Below are 15,432 nucleotides of genomic sequence, written 5' to 3' on the forward strand. Positions count from 1 at the left end.
TCCATCATCATTTTACACATCTTTATTTCCCTATATAATAAACTTATCTCCCTAAACGTAAGAACATCTCATTTCTCTCTCCATCTCCACCTCCACTTCCCAAAATCCAAACCCTCCCCATACTACTGTTAGCGCTAAAAGCAAGCGCGCAATTTAACCCTGCAAAATGTAGTTGTCAGTATAGATTAAGTAGGGATCGTTCTAGCCGGGGATTGAGGGTACACTTGTAATTGCAAAAACAAATAAAGAATTAATAAAAGTAAAAATTATTATATTTACAAAATTCAAACAAAGAATTAAAATATATACAAGTAAACACGAATAGGGGGTTTAGGATTATTAAATCAAAAATTAAATAAATAAAATAAATAAAAAGTAAAAACATATATACAAGAATGAAACGTAAGAAACAAAGATCAAAACCACATCCATATGCACGAAATCCAATTACAATTCCTATAGTTGATTTTCTATGTCATGAGAAAGAAGTTGACCATGTGAAACGTTAAAAAGCAAACGATTTCTCATATTTTACTTTCCTTCAAGTCTTCATGAGAATTTTCTATTAATTTCCTAGGAATTTTCTGCTCATACCACACAGCTTCAACCAATCAAATAATGCCACATCAGCTTTGCTATGTCATCCAACCAATGAGAAGCCTCCAATTTAGCACCTTGATTTAGGGAGATTATTTTTTGATTTATCTCCTCAATTTTGGCCAATAATGAATGTGGAAATCAAGGAATGTATCTGGACCTGTTTTCAACTTTTCTGCTTGTTGCAATCCCTTGAAATTCTCCTTCCTTATCTGTCGAAATCTCCCTTTGGCCATAATCATGCATTTAGGATTTAATTGAGATGTCATTATCCATATATATTCTTGAAATTCGGCCAAAATCAGTTTGCATCTAATACGGACCCAAAATCTGATTTTTAACCATCTTTTCTTGCCAAAAATGACTCCCAATCCATATCACCTTTGTAGAGGACGTTTTGAGCTTGTTCTTGGGCTCTCCTAGTCCACCCAGGTATCCTATTCTCATCAGAACTCCTAGTCCAACGAGAATTCTTCACATGAAATGTTCTTGAACCTTTCAGAATCTTCTTTTGCTTTCCTAGTTCAACTGGGACTCCTTGTGTCATGAGGATTCCTTTTCCTGGCAGGAGTAGGTTTCCTAATCGGACCAGGAAAACTCCATTTCTTCATTTTAGGACATTTATGCATCCCTTGTGCCTTGCCTTTGTCATCTCCAATGTTTTCCTAGCTTCTCTTTCTCCTTTCAGCTTATTTCAGCTTCATTCCCTCCATGAGACCTAAAAATAGAAACATTTATTAAAATTCCTAAAAATAGAAACATTTATTAAAATTCCTAAAAATAGAAACTTTCTAAAGATAGAAACTTTCCTAAAAACTTTCCTAAACAAGAAGGATTTATTTAAGGAAATAACTAAGTAAATATGAGGAAATAACATTTAAAACGTCGCAGAAAAATGCTCCTATCAACTAGTCCATCTCTTCCACCAACACCACCATAACCACCATTTTCCACCACCACTACTCCATCACTGCTACTTAAAGTGAGCCAAAGGAGCACCATATCTTCATCACCATTCCATTCATCATCACCAACAACAAGTTCATAATCCATACATTTCACTATCAAGGAGGATCCAAGAAGCAATCAAGGAGGACAAGGAGGAGCTAGCCATCAATTTGTCAAACTTCAACTAGTTCATTCTTTCCTTTAACTCTTTAATTTACCTTGATGTATACTATCAATTTGATGCTAATTTGTATGATTATGAGTGAGTAGCTACGTACTTTGTTGAGGCTAGGGTTGAAATCCATAAAGAATCTTGTATGGATAGATGATATAATATGATGTGATATGAAGCTTTGATTTACATGCCTATATGCTAGTTCAAAAGTTGAATGCATATGCTTTAGAATTTACCACTTTGAATTTGTGTATTTGCCATGTCATAGTTTAATGTTTAGAGCTTGATAACTTTTGAATGTTAAAGTATGAAAGCACACTAAGCGTGCATGTAGGGGTTGTGAATTACAATCACTTAGAGATAAGCTTGGTTGGTTTGCATGATTTCTTTATCTCCAAACTTTATACACTTATGGAAATGCACTAGATACCTTCCGGATTGAAATGCATAACTTAAGTGGTTAAGTACTATTCCTGAGAGGGGTTGCTTGATATCACAAAATGAGCATGTCCCTTGTCATACCAGAGAGAGATGCAAGGAAAGAAATAAGTTAAATAACTTTGCATCATTCATATCGAAATGCATCAATACTTGCAAGGGAGGTTAGTGGTAGACAATCTAAATCCTAACTTTCATCCATTGATCACTAGTTTAGTTTAGAGTAATTTAGTTTACATTTGAGCCTCTAGTTGTTTTCAATTCAAAACTATATGCAAAAACCAAAATCAAATAACTACTCCATCTTGCACATACTCACCATGAGCCTAGATTTTCTAGTGATTCTAGGTTCATGATTGTACATTTGCATATTATAGCTCTCCTTATGCTCACACCTTAACTAGTCAAATGAATCCAATCCTCGTGAGTTCGACAACATTTCTTAAATCTTTATACTATTACTTGTATTCTTATACTTGAGGTGGCTATTTGGCTGACATGGAGCCAAAAGTAGATTTCAAGTGGAGCACTCGAAAGTTTAAAAAAAAAATTCAAAACTTCAAATATATCAAAACTTTAATAAAAAATAATAAACTAGAATAAGATTATAGAACGATCAATATTCTTTTTAAAAAATAAAAAAACTACATATTGTATCAATCAAATTTATAGTTTTTTAGATTTTTGAGGAACATAATTTATCTTTGAATTTTAAAACTATAAGAAAGAGTTGTGTTAATGTTAAAAATAGGAAAAAAAAAGTTAAGTCTAATGTTGGAAACATGTTTAAATTTTTTTTTTTTTTTCTCTTTTTAAAAAGAGGATCAAATGATTTCACTCCTACCCCCATGGTGACTCGAACCCATGACTTCGTACATAGGTAGTGGGTGCTCTAACCACTGAGCTAACATAAACAAGCCCCTACCACTACAACAAATTAGCTTTTAGTTATATTAGGAAACTTTAAACTCTTTATACACTTATCCCGTACAAAAATTTTAAAAATAAAAAATAAAATATCTCGTTGAGGCATCAGATCCACCATTTGCCACTAGTTATACCCGCATACGTGATGCTCGTAGTAATATAGTAGAAACTTGATTATTATTATTTTTTTTATTGAAATTGTATTTCTAACCCCACTCATTTTTTTTTTATCAGATAAACAACTCAAATGCTACAACTAGTTTTTTGTGAATCGAACTCACAACATTCCACTTACGAAGGAAAGCCTATGCCACTAGATTCAAGATGAGATTCTTTGCCATATTCATTCCTTCCTTTCAACAAAAGATGCTTTTGTATCCATATAGATGGAAGAATGTGTGGACATTTGTTCACACATCTAGACCTAGATGTAGACTCAAAAGAATTTGGTTCAGCAGACTTTGTGGATCGAGTACTTCTATTTCGTGGCTCTTCAAACATTCGTAAATTACGTCTTAATTTACAGTGATGGATATGAGGAGCATGCATGTTTCTTGCGTTGATTCTTGGATTTGCACTGTCCTTAGACGTAATGTTGCTGAACTTGAACTTGCTGTCCGGGCATGGGAATGGGAGTATGAAATGAAGTGTACTTTGTTTTGTAGAAGCCTTTTGACGTGCAAGGCGTTGGTAGAGTTGAAGCTTGACATAGGGGAAGGTGTTAATGCCATTACTCCTACCTCTGACTGTTTTCCAAGTCTCAAATTCCTCTATGTTGTCTTCAGATTCAATAAGCCTGATACGTACTGACACAATCCAGAGTCTCTTTTCTTGCTGCCCCGTACTTGAAGATTTGAGTGTGGATGTTGTAGATTATGAAGAAGCATCATTCTATTTCAATGCCTCTGCACCTAAACTAAAAAGACTACGAATGAGTTTGAACAAGAGTCGGTGCAATTTTTTTGCTGTTTTTGTTGGTGAAGATTACAGCAATAACAAAATTTGTATTAATGCTCCAAATACCAAAGAGTTTGACCTCATCGGGAATTTTCTGGCGAGCTATTATTTGAGCAATGCAAAATAGTTTAGCAAAGCCAAGATTGATGTGATGAGGGCAGCAAGTGAATCTCAGTGCTATAACTTGAATATCGCTCATGAGTACCGCCACTTTGTTCTTGATTCTGCTGATCGTATAGACAGGCTTTTTACAGTAATTCATAGTGTTGGATATCTGCTTCTTTCAGCTCCATTTTTTGGGGTAAGTAGGCTTTAACTTCTTTGGTGGCTGACTGCCTATTTCCAATTATCATTAGACATGCATGTGATATTTAATCATGTTGAGTCCATGAAGGATCCTGAAACATTGAGCCGATATCATCATCTACCTACGTTTAATAATTTGAAACAATTGGACCTACTTCTTGAAATCTGCTGCTCTTGGGAATTTTTCTGACAAAGTTGCTGGAGTTATCCCCCAATCTGGAGTATCTGGGCTTTGAAAATGTATGTATACATAGATTTCCCCTTATTCTAAATCACCACTATGTTCAATTTTTCCTCGATTTTGATTAATTTGTCATTATTCTTTAGAACGTTAAATTTTCTGTGAAGCATTTGGAGTGAGTCAGCACAAATGGTTTACACCGGTGCAAGTGCCTGTTTGTTTGACATCATGCCCCAAGACTATTTGTATGCGGGGATTTCAGGGGCGATCTGATAAGATAAAAATGGCAGTGTACCTCTTGGAGCATGGTGAGGTTTTGAATAAGGTAATGTTGATACTGGTGATTTTTATGCTGGAACTTTATTGGAGAAACTCTCAAGGACCCACCACATTGAAATTCAGATAAGGAAGTCCTAGGTTCTACAATGATTCCTTTGTCCCTGTTTTGTAATGGCTCATATCTTTGCGGCTTTGCCCATAAAATTTTGCAGTACTTTTGTTTAAACATATATACAATGTATATATGTTTTCTTTAACTTTAGAAGACTAAGATTATGGCTTTATCTCAACATATCTTAAGGATCATGCTCTCATTCAGACCAAAAAAAAAAGGATCGTGCTCTCATACCGTGATGTTTGTCATTAACACATTATTTGCATACCTAGAACATTACTTAACTAGTTGCCACATTGAAATTCTTAAAATGAAATCCTAGGTTCTACATTGATTTCATTGTTCTTTTGAATGGATCAATTTTTTGTCTGTAAATGATGTATTTGCAGTACTTGTATTTTTAATGTTTCTTGGCTTCTTTAATTTTAGAACTCAGTTATGGCTTTATTTTAAGGGACAATATCTTATGGATCATGCTCTGATAACTGATGTTTGGCTAGTTTTGAAGTATCCTTCCTACTAATGAAGTGATTACATGTTTGGCTAATTTTGAAGTACATATTTCGAGTAAAAGCGTAATGCTGTTTTGTTGGACCTACTTCTGATCTATACTTAGAGTTGTGCAAGTGCAATAGTTGTTTCTTCGCCTGTATCCGCATTGATGATCCTTATTTGACCACAAGCCCCATGTGTTCATACTTGCTTCTAGCTAGGACAGGTTTTGGGATCATAGTGTGACGACTGATCATTGGAATGATCTTAACCAAGAATTTTTCAATTCTCATCCTTTGTCAAATCCATTTCTACCATCATGTAACACTGTCCTTGTCATTTTGCTCATCATGCATTATTTGTTGAGTTGTTGTTCCTTTTAAGGTCGAAGTATCTTCTTCAAGCTTCATCTCTTGGTTCATATCTCTCAACAGTACGGGGTCATAGATATGAAGGTCCCTTCCGACGGTCTTGTTTTTTAATTATAGTGAAAGCTCACAAGTTTCTATCTTTGCCATTTGATACATGCTCATGGGTTTTACATGTTTCTCTATGAGCATCAAGTCTTGCAAAGTCCATTAGAAACTAGCTCAACTCAAATTGAATCATAGTATTTCACGAGGAAGAGAGAATTGATGTGCTTACACTTTTACCAAGTAAATAATTTAGTTTTAATGTTTTAGTGCGAAGGAAAGTTTTCAGCAGAGACGTGCATATATATCTTGTGGTGATCGAAATTGAGTTGTTAACAACTCGCAGACTCAGAGATGCTTTAAACTCTTTAATAAAGGCTCTCTATTGGAGTTCCAGAGAGATCGAAATCGATCAACTCTTTTCTTAGGGCTAAAGCAAAACGAAGAGCACGTTTACTATTTGTTCTTAATTATAAAATTGTATGCACACTTTAAAAGGATAGTTTATCCAGTTTTACATTATAAAATTGGTGAGTTGATAAAATGATAACTCCAGATTTAATATGAAATCTACTGTAATAATGTAATCATGCTCTTAAGTGGACAGTGGAGCCAATAGCAAATGAGGCCTAACCCAAATTTTTCACGTTTTATGTTAGTTGGATGATACAATATAGAAGAACTAGGTAACTAATGAGTAATCCGAACAATTTGTTATCATGGTGGTGTTAGGATAAGAAAATGGTGAAATACCTGAAATGCTTCTTTTTTGTTTTTATATTACAAATAAACAAAGTAACAAACACGAGATGAAATTCCTAGCACATCCTTCCTCCAACTGATCAAACTGGAGAGCAGCCGAGACAGCAAGAGAAAATTACTGGTTCTAACTAGAGATATCAAGAAAATGGCCTGGTATGTAGCAGCGATGAAACCAGCAGCAAAGTTGACTTCTCCGAAAATGTGTTTGAAAGAGATTTGTTAGCTTCTCAAATGCTACTTCGAATATTATGGTTTAAACAATTTTGTACTTGAACAAAAAATGACAATTTGGTATTTGTGTATCTACTCAGTGTCTCAGTCGGACCACTTGGTAGTTATACGATTTTTGATCAATTATGAAAGTAATTGTCATTTCAGACTCATTTTCATACCATCCACAGAAGATCTCCATCTCCCAAAGGATCTCTTCACAAATCATAGAAAATTCACAAATCCGTAATTAATCATGTAGATCTCAAAGAGTAAAAGATACACACACACACACACACACATTTATAAAAGGTTTTCTTAGACTATGGTAGAAATCACCGAAAAATGGAGAAAACCAATCGAAACCACTAAGAGTTTCCAGGCTTTGATTTTCCGTCATGAGTCACCAGTTAGACAAAAGTATACCATATCAATGAAAACTCTGCGAGACAAAGCTAAAGGCCACGCCAACGACAGTGGCCGGAATATGGAGATATTGTTGGGTCAAGTCAGGAAGGTGGTTTGGGTAGTCTGGTGGTGAGAATGGACGTCCGAAAACAATAATTTTTACTTTTTTTTTCGTCAGATACCAAATTATCCAAAACCACAATACTTTAATTAATATTATTTTTGGTCGAAATACTTCGATTAGCAGTTACCCTAACAAAATGAGGTACCTTGTAACCAATAACTAACAATATTTCTTTGGTCAGAAGAAGTCGATCCATTTCTCATTTATAAGATTGCAAGTGAAAGACTACGTACCAAACCCTTTATATTTAACTTCGCAAATTTTAATTTTGATAGATGATCGTTTATTCAAACATATTATTAGTCAGCATCACTAGTATTGTCCGAATATACGTCACTGTTAAACAAGCATGGCCAAATTTTCATCTACTAGGCCCTATATTGTTAACCAGAACATACTATTCTACCTCACTTGGGCCAATTGAGAATGTCTTTTGTGAATACACCAAAAATGAAACTTGTCTTTGGTGCTGTTTGTTCAAGAATGATTGGCTTGATCGTTGAAAACTAAAAGTAAAAATATTCATTCCGACAAGACCGAATAGTATACAGGTGCCGCGTTGAAACGCATATACTCTCATTTTAAGGGTCAAAGAGTTAGGACTTACACGAGCAACTCAAATTCCATGTTCCCAACTCAATCAAACAACGCTACAAAACAGCATTCCTGATTGATCATATCAAATCTCTAGCAATTCTGAAATCTCCCCTGCTGTTGTGAAAACGTTGTACCAAAAATCCATGCAGTTATCGTACATATTTGAGCCACTAAACCCAAAATCGACAGGAACTTCCACAGTTGCGTTCACTTGTGGATCTGCTGCTGCACCAATTGCCTGATCAAAATCGCAACTCACCGTCTCGTTGGAACAGTTCTGATCAGCTGATAGTACTTCTGACCAAAAGCTCTCGTCCGCTTGGGGTAAATTCATTTCGTAGTCTACTTTCATGCCCATATTAGCACTACAGGTATTGTTCTCACTGGTGGTGAATGAGGAGGTGTCATCAGCACTCGTAGTACATTGAGGTGGGGAAACCGGCCCATATTCGAAGCTTTCGGATTTTGCAAAACATGAAGTATTTTCAGGTTCGGGTTCGGGTTCGGATTCCTGACCTTGTGCTTCTGGTGTGGTAGAATTCTGCTTGATGCTGAGCTTCTTTTTCAAGTGGGTGTGCCAAACGTTTTTTATTTCATTGTCTGTGCGACCCGGCAATCTTGCTGCAATTGCTGACCATCTGAGGATTCGAGTAAGTAAAAATCAGATTAGGATAATGTTAAATATGTACATACACAAATGGCTATGAATTCAAATTGTATTGTTCTGTCACATGAATGATTATGTGCACTAAGCAAAATGTGATGTTGGATATGTACTACTATTTTTAAACGCTTGAGAGTTGAGAAACGTGTTCCTTTTGTTTTAGACAAAGTACTACATGAGAAAGTTATGCACAAGGAATCTGGCCAGTCCCACATGTCTCACTACTAAGCATGTACTTGGCCATCGCAACGTCGGCAGCACAACGACTTCATGCGACTAATTATTTTTACTCAACTTTAACTAGCATTTCGATAAATGATAATACAATTTTCTCAAATGAAGTGTTGGTATAATGTCGGCAATACAAGATTTACTTGCTAAGTAACTTCTTTTTTTACAACATTTTGTTTAGCAATAAAGTGTCGGTATATGTATCCGAACTTTAACTTCTCAGTTCAAGAATTTTTCATCTTGTAGAATCGAAACAAAGTTCTCAAACACTTTTAAAAAGAAAAGAGCTGTTTAATCTTGAGTAAAAATACTTCCATTCATAAAGGCTTGGAAATTATTGAAGAAAAATAAGCTCATAAAATACTCGATTGTTTGTACAAGATATTTTATCAAACAATTTACGTGATAAATCAAACAGACTAATCATCTATGGAGAACCATGAAAATGAAATCATACCCCATAACAGATCCCCCATTAACCATCTTCATGAACTTAAGAAAAACCTAAACAAAAGAAACTTGATCAATCATGAGAGGTGGGTCAAGTTCATACCTATTCCCCAACATTTGATGCAAGTTGATGATGGCCTCTTCTTCCTCCCTGCTAAAATTCCCTCTCTTGATATCCGGCCTCAGGTAGTTCGTCCACCGCAGCCTGCAACTCTTCCCACACCTCAACAACCCTACAAAAAACCCCAACACTCAATCAACCAGTTCAAACACTACATATCAGATCTACAATAACAGTGGCGCAACTTATCAGCAAGCAACTCACCTGCCAGTTTGGGAAGCGCCCTCCAGTTTCCATGGCCGTACTGCTGAATGTAAGAGACGAGTACGTGATCCTCCTCCGGCGTCCACGGCCCTTTCTTCAACCCCATCTTCTCGCAGCACGGAGCTCTCACCATTCTCGAGGGTTGTAAGATGTTCTTTGAGTTTCGCTGAGGACAATGAGGAAAGTAGAAGGAAGGAAGCAAGCTAAGGGAAATGGGAGCCGGGAGGGGAATATATATAGATACGGCGAGCCGTGTGACGTCCCCAAAGTTGAAAGTGCTGTACGAAACGAACAGTCCAAATTTAAAGTACGGGCATTAGCTGGATCCTAAAGGCGGACCCGACCCACTTCATACTTTTGTTCAGGAAATCTCATGTGGATGTCATTCCCCCGGGGGGGGGGGGGGGAGTGAAATTAGAACACGTGGGGAATATATGTGTTACCTGAAATCGATGTGAAAATTATGTGTGTGCTAGTCAATGGAGTGAGGAATATGCTACTCTTCTTTGCTCTTGAATATTCATCATTTCTGACTTTTAATCAAGAATATCTGTGCAGTTAGGTGGTAAAAATGAGGTGAATGGCTTTGGAATGATGGAATGCTAAACTATTGGGTTTCAAATGTGTGTTTTGTTTATATATCATATTCGATAATTCTGTCACATTCGGGTGTCTGTCATATTTAGATACTTTCATTCTTTAATTTGGTGAAGAAGTGAGATTGATGCTTTAGACTGCAATCTTCACAGAGTCGTGTACATTTTCTTTTGAAAGTATTGAAGATTAATAAAAATAAAAAGATAAAAGGTCAAAAGGCGCATTTACCATGAAAATCTAGAAGATATGCATAATAAACATCAATTAAAAGAGAAAAATTAAAGCAGAATAACCTAAGATGTATTACATCACTAGGTTGTCTGATTACAATGAATCTCACATCTAAACATTTAAGGATCGAGACATCAAAAGAGTACAAACATTGTCAATAAAAATTAAAAATAGGCATCACGTACAAGTAAATGTAAAATCTACAATATGCCAAAGAATATTTCGGTGCTACATGCATATATGCAATCCAACTGTGAAATCAGAACCAGAAGTACGATGATCTTCAGACTTTGTGCTCCAAGATAGGGAGAATAAGACTATAACTCTAACCGCCCTTGTGAACCATGTTTGTAATATGTCCCTAAATCAACAGATTTGATTCAAAACCATTATCATTAATTGTAGTAACTATTGAATCATATGATGGTTCTTATTCATTACTACGAGTCATTGTATATCATTCTTTTCAGAATCTATAGTTTATAACATACACTTAAGTAACTTAAACAGTTAAAACATGAAATGATTACAAGAGACGAGCTAATCATTTATGCATACGAATGGTCGACAGCCGATTCTAAACGAATATTTACATACCTTCACATTCAAAACTAGCCCTCCGACAACCTATTGATGCATCTCAATATCCATCTGTAAGTTCAATGTTGGAAGTCTATTGAAGACAAAAGTTTAAAGAGTGTAAACCAAGTTAACATGATTTGATTAGCTTGTTAATGTTAAGCAAAATGACAAACGTGTGTGGCGGCAAATCTTTGTGCTCCAAGATAGGGAGAATAAAACTATGACTAATTTCAGTTTACCCCCTTGAGGTTTGGGGTCGTGATCATGTTAGTCCCTCTAGTTTCAATTTAATCAGTAACACCCTTGTACTCTCCAAATTCATCAGCCGTGTCCAATTTTTGGACCTCCGTCCAAATTGGACGTTAAATCTGACGTTGGGGGCCCATTAAGGGGTAAAATAGTCATTTCAATGTAAAAAAAGTAAATAAATAAATTATAAAAAAAAATCCACGACAAAGAAACTCTTCTTCTTCTTCATCTGATCCGCCTCTCCTCAAAGCCCGAACCCTACTCTTCCTCTCCCTCCCTTTCTCTCTATCTTTATCCACTCTCGCCGCTCCACAAAAAACCTCGCCGCCACCTCCACGGCCCCACCAGGTGACGAAGCTCTGATTTACCATACCTACCACCACTCTCTCAAATCGTTCTCACTCTCTGTTTTGCCGACCAAATGAAACTCCAACACCAGCAGCAGCAATACCACACCAAACATCGATGACTCCCCGGTAACCATAGTCAACAAGATCAGCGCCTCAATTCTAATCTTCTCCAAACCCTCGTCGCCGTCGTTGATCCCTAAAGACACCGCACGTCCGATCTGATGACGAAAAGGCAAGTTGATTGACTATGGATCGGGTCAGACCTAGGAGGTAGTGAAGGAATGAGATTGTGAGAGGGCGGCAGACGACGGCGTCAATCCAGAACCACCACCCGACACGAACATAGGATCAACGACGCCTGGCCCGAAGATTTCCCAAAGCTCCGGCAAATCCATATGTGGTTGCCTCGGTTTAATCTACTTAGGCACTTTGATGGTTACCAGTTCGCGATTATGAACCCGATTGAATCTGCTCGCCGGAGTTTTGCAAATCCAAGCTTTCAAATTTTGGTAGTGGAGGTGTTTGGTTTGGGACTGGTTTAGTTGGAATTGAAGAGTAGGACGATGCGTAGAGAAGACGGCGTTGTTTTCCGGTCTTCTTCTTCTCAGTTCATTGATTTGCAATCGAAGAATGGGTTTAGATCTGAAGCGGGCGAAGTCCTATACCCGCTTATTTGATGTGTCTAATTTAGGGTTCTATAGCCACCATGATCGAGGTTTTGGTGGTTTTGTGAAGTGGGTATAATTATGTGATGGTTTTGAAGAAATTGTAGTGGGTGATTTGGTTTTGTGCTTTGTGAAATGGGCTTAATTCTGTGATCAGTTTCAAAACGAGAGAGAGTTTCAATTATGTGTTTTACTCCTTCAGGTATAAAGGAAGAAGATAAGGGTTAAAAGTGTAATTTAGCTCCTCAGGTGGGTCCAAAGTGGGAAAGTCAACGTCCACGTCAGCAATTAACGTCCAATTTGGACGGAGGTCCAAAAATTGGACACGGCTGATGAATTTGGAGAGTACAAGAGTGTTACTGATTAAATTGAAACTAGAGGGACTAACATGATGACGACCCCAAACCTCAAGGGGGTAAACTGAAATTAGTCCATAAAACTATAACTCTAACCGCCGAACCATGTTTGTAATATATCCCTAAATCAACAGATTTGATTCAAAACCATTATCATTAATTGTAGTAACTAATGAATCATATGATGGTTCTTATTCATTACTAAGAGTCATTGTATATCTTTCTTTTCAGAAACATACCCTTAAGTAACTTAAACAGTTAAAACATGAAATGATTTCGAGAGACGAGCTAATCATTTATGCATACGAATGGTCGACAGCCGATTCTAAACGAATATTTACATGCTTTCACATTCAAAACTAGCCCTCCGATGTTTATAAGAGGTTGGTTAAACACTAGAGTCCACCTTGCACGGTTTAGGCAAAATTTCTCTACTCTTTGTCCACTTTGTAGTATTGAAAATGAAACTATTGATCATCTGTTTCATAAATGTCAGTTTGCTTCTCAGGTATGGTCTTTTTCTTATCTAGTTAAGCCTACTCTTTGGCAAGGAAATCTTTTAGATTGGTTTGATCAGTTTAAGTCAGAAGAAGGAAAATAAGACTTTGTTATGTAATGCTTTACTTATTCTGTGGTCTATTTGGAATTCCAGGAATAAGTTTTTATTTCAACATAAACATATATCTCCTGCTACAACTTGGTTTGAAGCTTTCTCTTTTGGTTCCGGTTATCAAAAAGTTAATGGGAAGACCATAAAATACCCTGTTACTAGAGTTATTCAAAGAACTATTCGTTGGATACCCTCGGATACCAATTTTGATGGCTCAGTGAGGAATGATACAACAACTATTGAGTTTCTTATTCGTAATTCTGATGGTAATCCTCTAGTAGCAGCTTGCAGGCCGTTGGGTTCTACGACTACTGTAGTGGCAGAAGCTACGGCATTACGTGAGGCTTTGCATACTGCTTTCCTTCAAGGGTTCAACAATATTATTATCGAAGGAGACTCTAAGCTAGTTATTGATTGTGTTTGAGGCTCAGCCACTATTCCTTGATGTATCAAGACTTTAATTCAAGATATCAGAGAGTTAGCGGCAAAAATTCAGTTTATCATCTTCCGGCATATTTATCGGGAAACTAATTTTGTAGCAGATCATCTGGCTTCTTTAGCCTATAACTTTCATACTCCACTTGTATGGTTTTCTTGCTTACCCATTTCTGCGTTCCTAGCGTTCCATTTGGATCAGCTGGGAATGGGTGTTTCTCGGGGTTTTTTTTTGGGTTAATTACATATAAGTGCATCTTTGAATGTTATTTTAGCCATAAGGCCACCAACTAGTTTTTTCCCTCATAAGGCCACTAGATTAAAAAAGGTGTTATATTTTAGATATAAAAACCAACATATTTACATAAATGCCACTAGAGTAAAAAGTCAACAATCATTCTCTCTCTCCTCTCCGGCGAGGTCTCCGGTCAACTCCGGCCGACCTCCGGCCAACTCCGGCGAGTCTCCAGCAAACTCCGGCGACCACAAAAGCTACTGTCACTAACACCAAAAGCTACTGTGGCTAACAACAAAAACTACTCTGATGAGATTTCGGGCAACCTCCGGCGAGGTCACAAAAGCTATTATCACCAGCAACAAAAGCTATTGTCACAAACAAAAGCTACGCTCCCCAAAATCAAAAGTTACTGACATACGTACAAAAAGCTACTATATCACGTACAAAGCTACTGGACCTGTAATAAAAAACTACTGACATAGGTACAAAAAGCTATTATAAAACATGTACAAAGCTACTGGACTAATAATAAAAAGCTATTGACATAGGTACAGAAAACTACTATCACACATGTACAAAGTTACTAGACCAGTAATAAAAAACTACTGACATAGATACTGATTGCACAAAACCAACTGATTGTACATGTTGATAGTGTAACACAAATTCCAAACAAGAAATGCTAGAGATACGAAATCACAACAAGAAGAAAATTGAATTTCATTCAGAATCATGCTTTTCCAATTTGATAAGCCATTAACAAAAGACAACTTGTAATCAATCAAAATGAAAACAGAGAACCTACTGACATCAGCTTGAAAAGATACTAACATAAGCATAGAAAGTTACTATCACAGTGTTGAAAAATCACTATAACAGTTATTAAGAGCTACTAATTTGAAATTAATCAAAACAATAATAGAAAAGCTACTGTTATCAGCTTGAAAAGATACTAATGTAACCATAGAAAGCTAATTTCTTTGTATTAAAAAGACACTATAACAATTGTAGAGAGTTACTGACTTGAAATCAATCAAAATGAAACAGAAAAGCTACTGACATCCGCTTAAAAATATACTAAAATAGGCATAAAAAGCTACTATAATTGTGTTGAAAACCCATTATAACAATTATAGAGAGAACTAAACAAAATATGCACAACTGAAGGAAATTGAACGAATTGGATAAGTGATTTCTACATATTCGTTAACAAAATGCACAAACCACATAATTTGAACAATTAATGTTGTCAATTAATCTAAGCAAAAAGTACATTTAGTCTCACCTTGCTATAATTACCACTACTCGTTGCAACTAAAGGAAGCTCAGGAACTTCTTGACCAAAAACACGAATAATTGAAGTTGATACATCAGTTTATTTGCAAAAGCAACAAATGAGTTTTATGAACCATATCACAAGCAAAGTGCAAGATCATAAATCAAACAACTACTTTTTACTTGACCATCAAACTTTGCACAATTCATAACTGCTAGAGATACAAAATCACACAACAAGAAAA

At 36.3% G+C, this 15,432-nt stretch overlaps 1 protein-coding gene across 1 annotated transcript; it reads right to left on the minus strand.

The window, feature by feature from the left end:
* Positions 1-7,824: 7,824 nt before the first annotated feature.
* On the minus strand, positions 7,825-9,849 carry LOC133738664 (transcription factor MYB14-like). The gene is made up of 3 exons (XM_062166243.1): positions 9,600-9,849; positions 9,378-9,507; positions 7,825-8,567 (listed from the first exon to the last, which is right to left on the minus strand). The coding sequence occupies exons 1-3, from the start codon at positions 9,730-9,732 to the stop codon at positions 8,012-8,014; spliced, it is 819 nt and encodes a 272-aa protein (XP_062022227.1). The 5' UTR covers positions 9,733-9,849; the 3' UTR covers positions 7,825-8,011.
* Between the last annotated feature and the right edge of the window lie 5,583 nt (positions 9,850-15,432).

Source organism: Rosa rugosa, chromosome 3, assembly GCF_958449725.1.
Source record: "Rosa rugosa chromosome 3, drRosRugo1.1, whole genome shotgun sequence".
Taxonomy (NCBI): domain Eukaryota; kingdom Viridiplantae; phylum Streptophyta; class Magnoliopsida; order Rosales; family Rosaceae; genus Rosa; species Rosa rugosa.

Coding starts and splice junctions, on each gene's coding strand:
- LOC133738664 (XM_062166243.1), bottom strand. CDS start 9,732: ATGGTGAGAGCTCCGTGCTGCGAGAAGATGGGGTTGAAGAAAGGGCCG. Junction 9,508..9,599: donor GGCGCTTCCCAAACTGGCAG/GTGAGTTGCTTG, acceptor GGTTTTTTGTAG/GGTTGTTGAGGTGTGGGAAG. Junction 8,568..9,377: donor CATCAAATGTTGGGGAATAG/GTATGAACTTGA, acceptor TCGAATCCTCAG/ATGGTCAGCAATTGCAGCAA.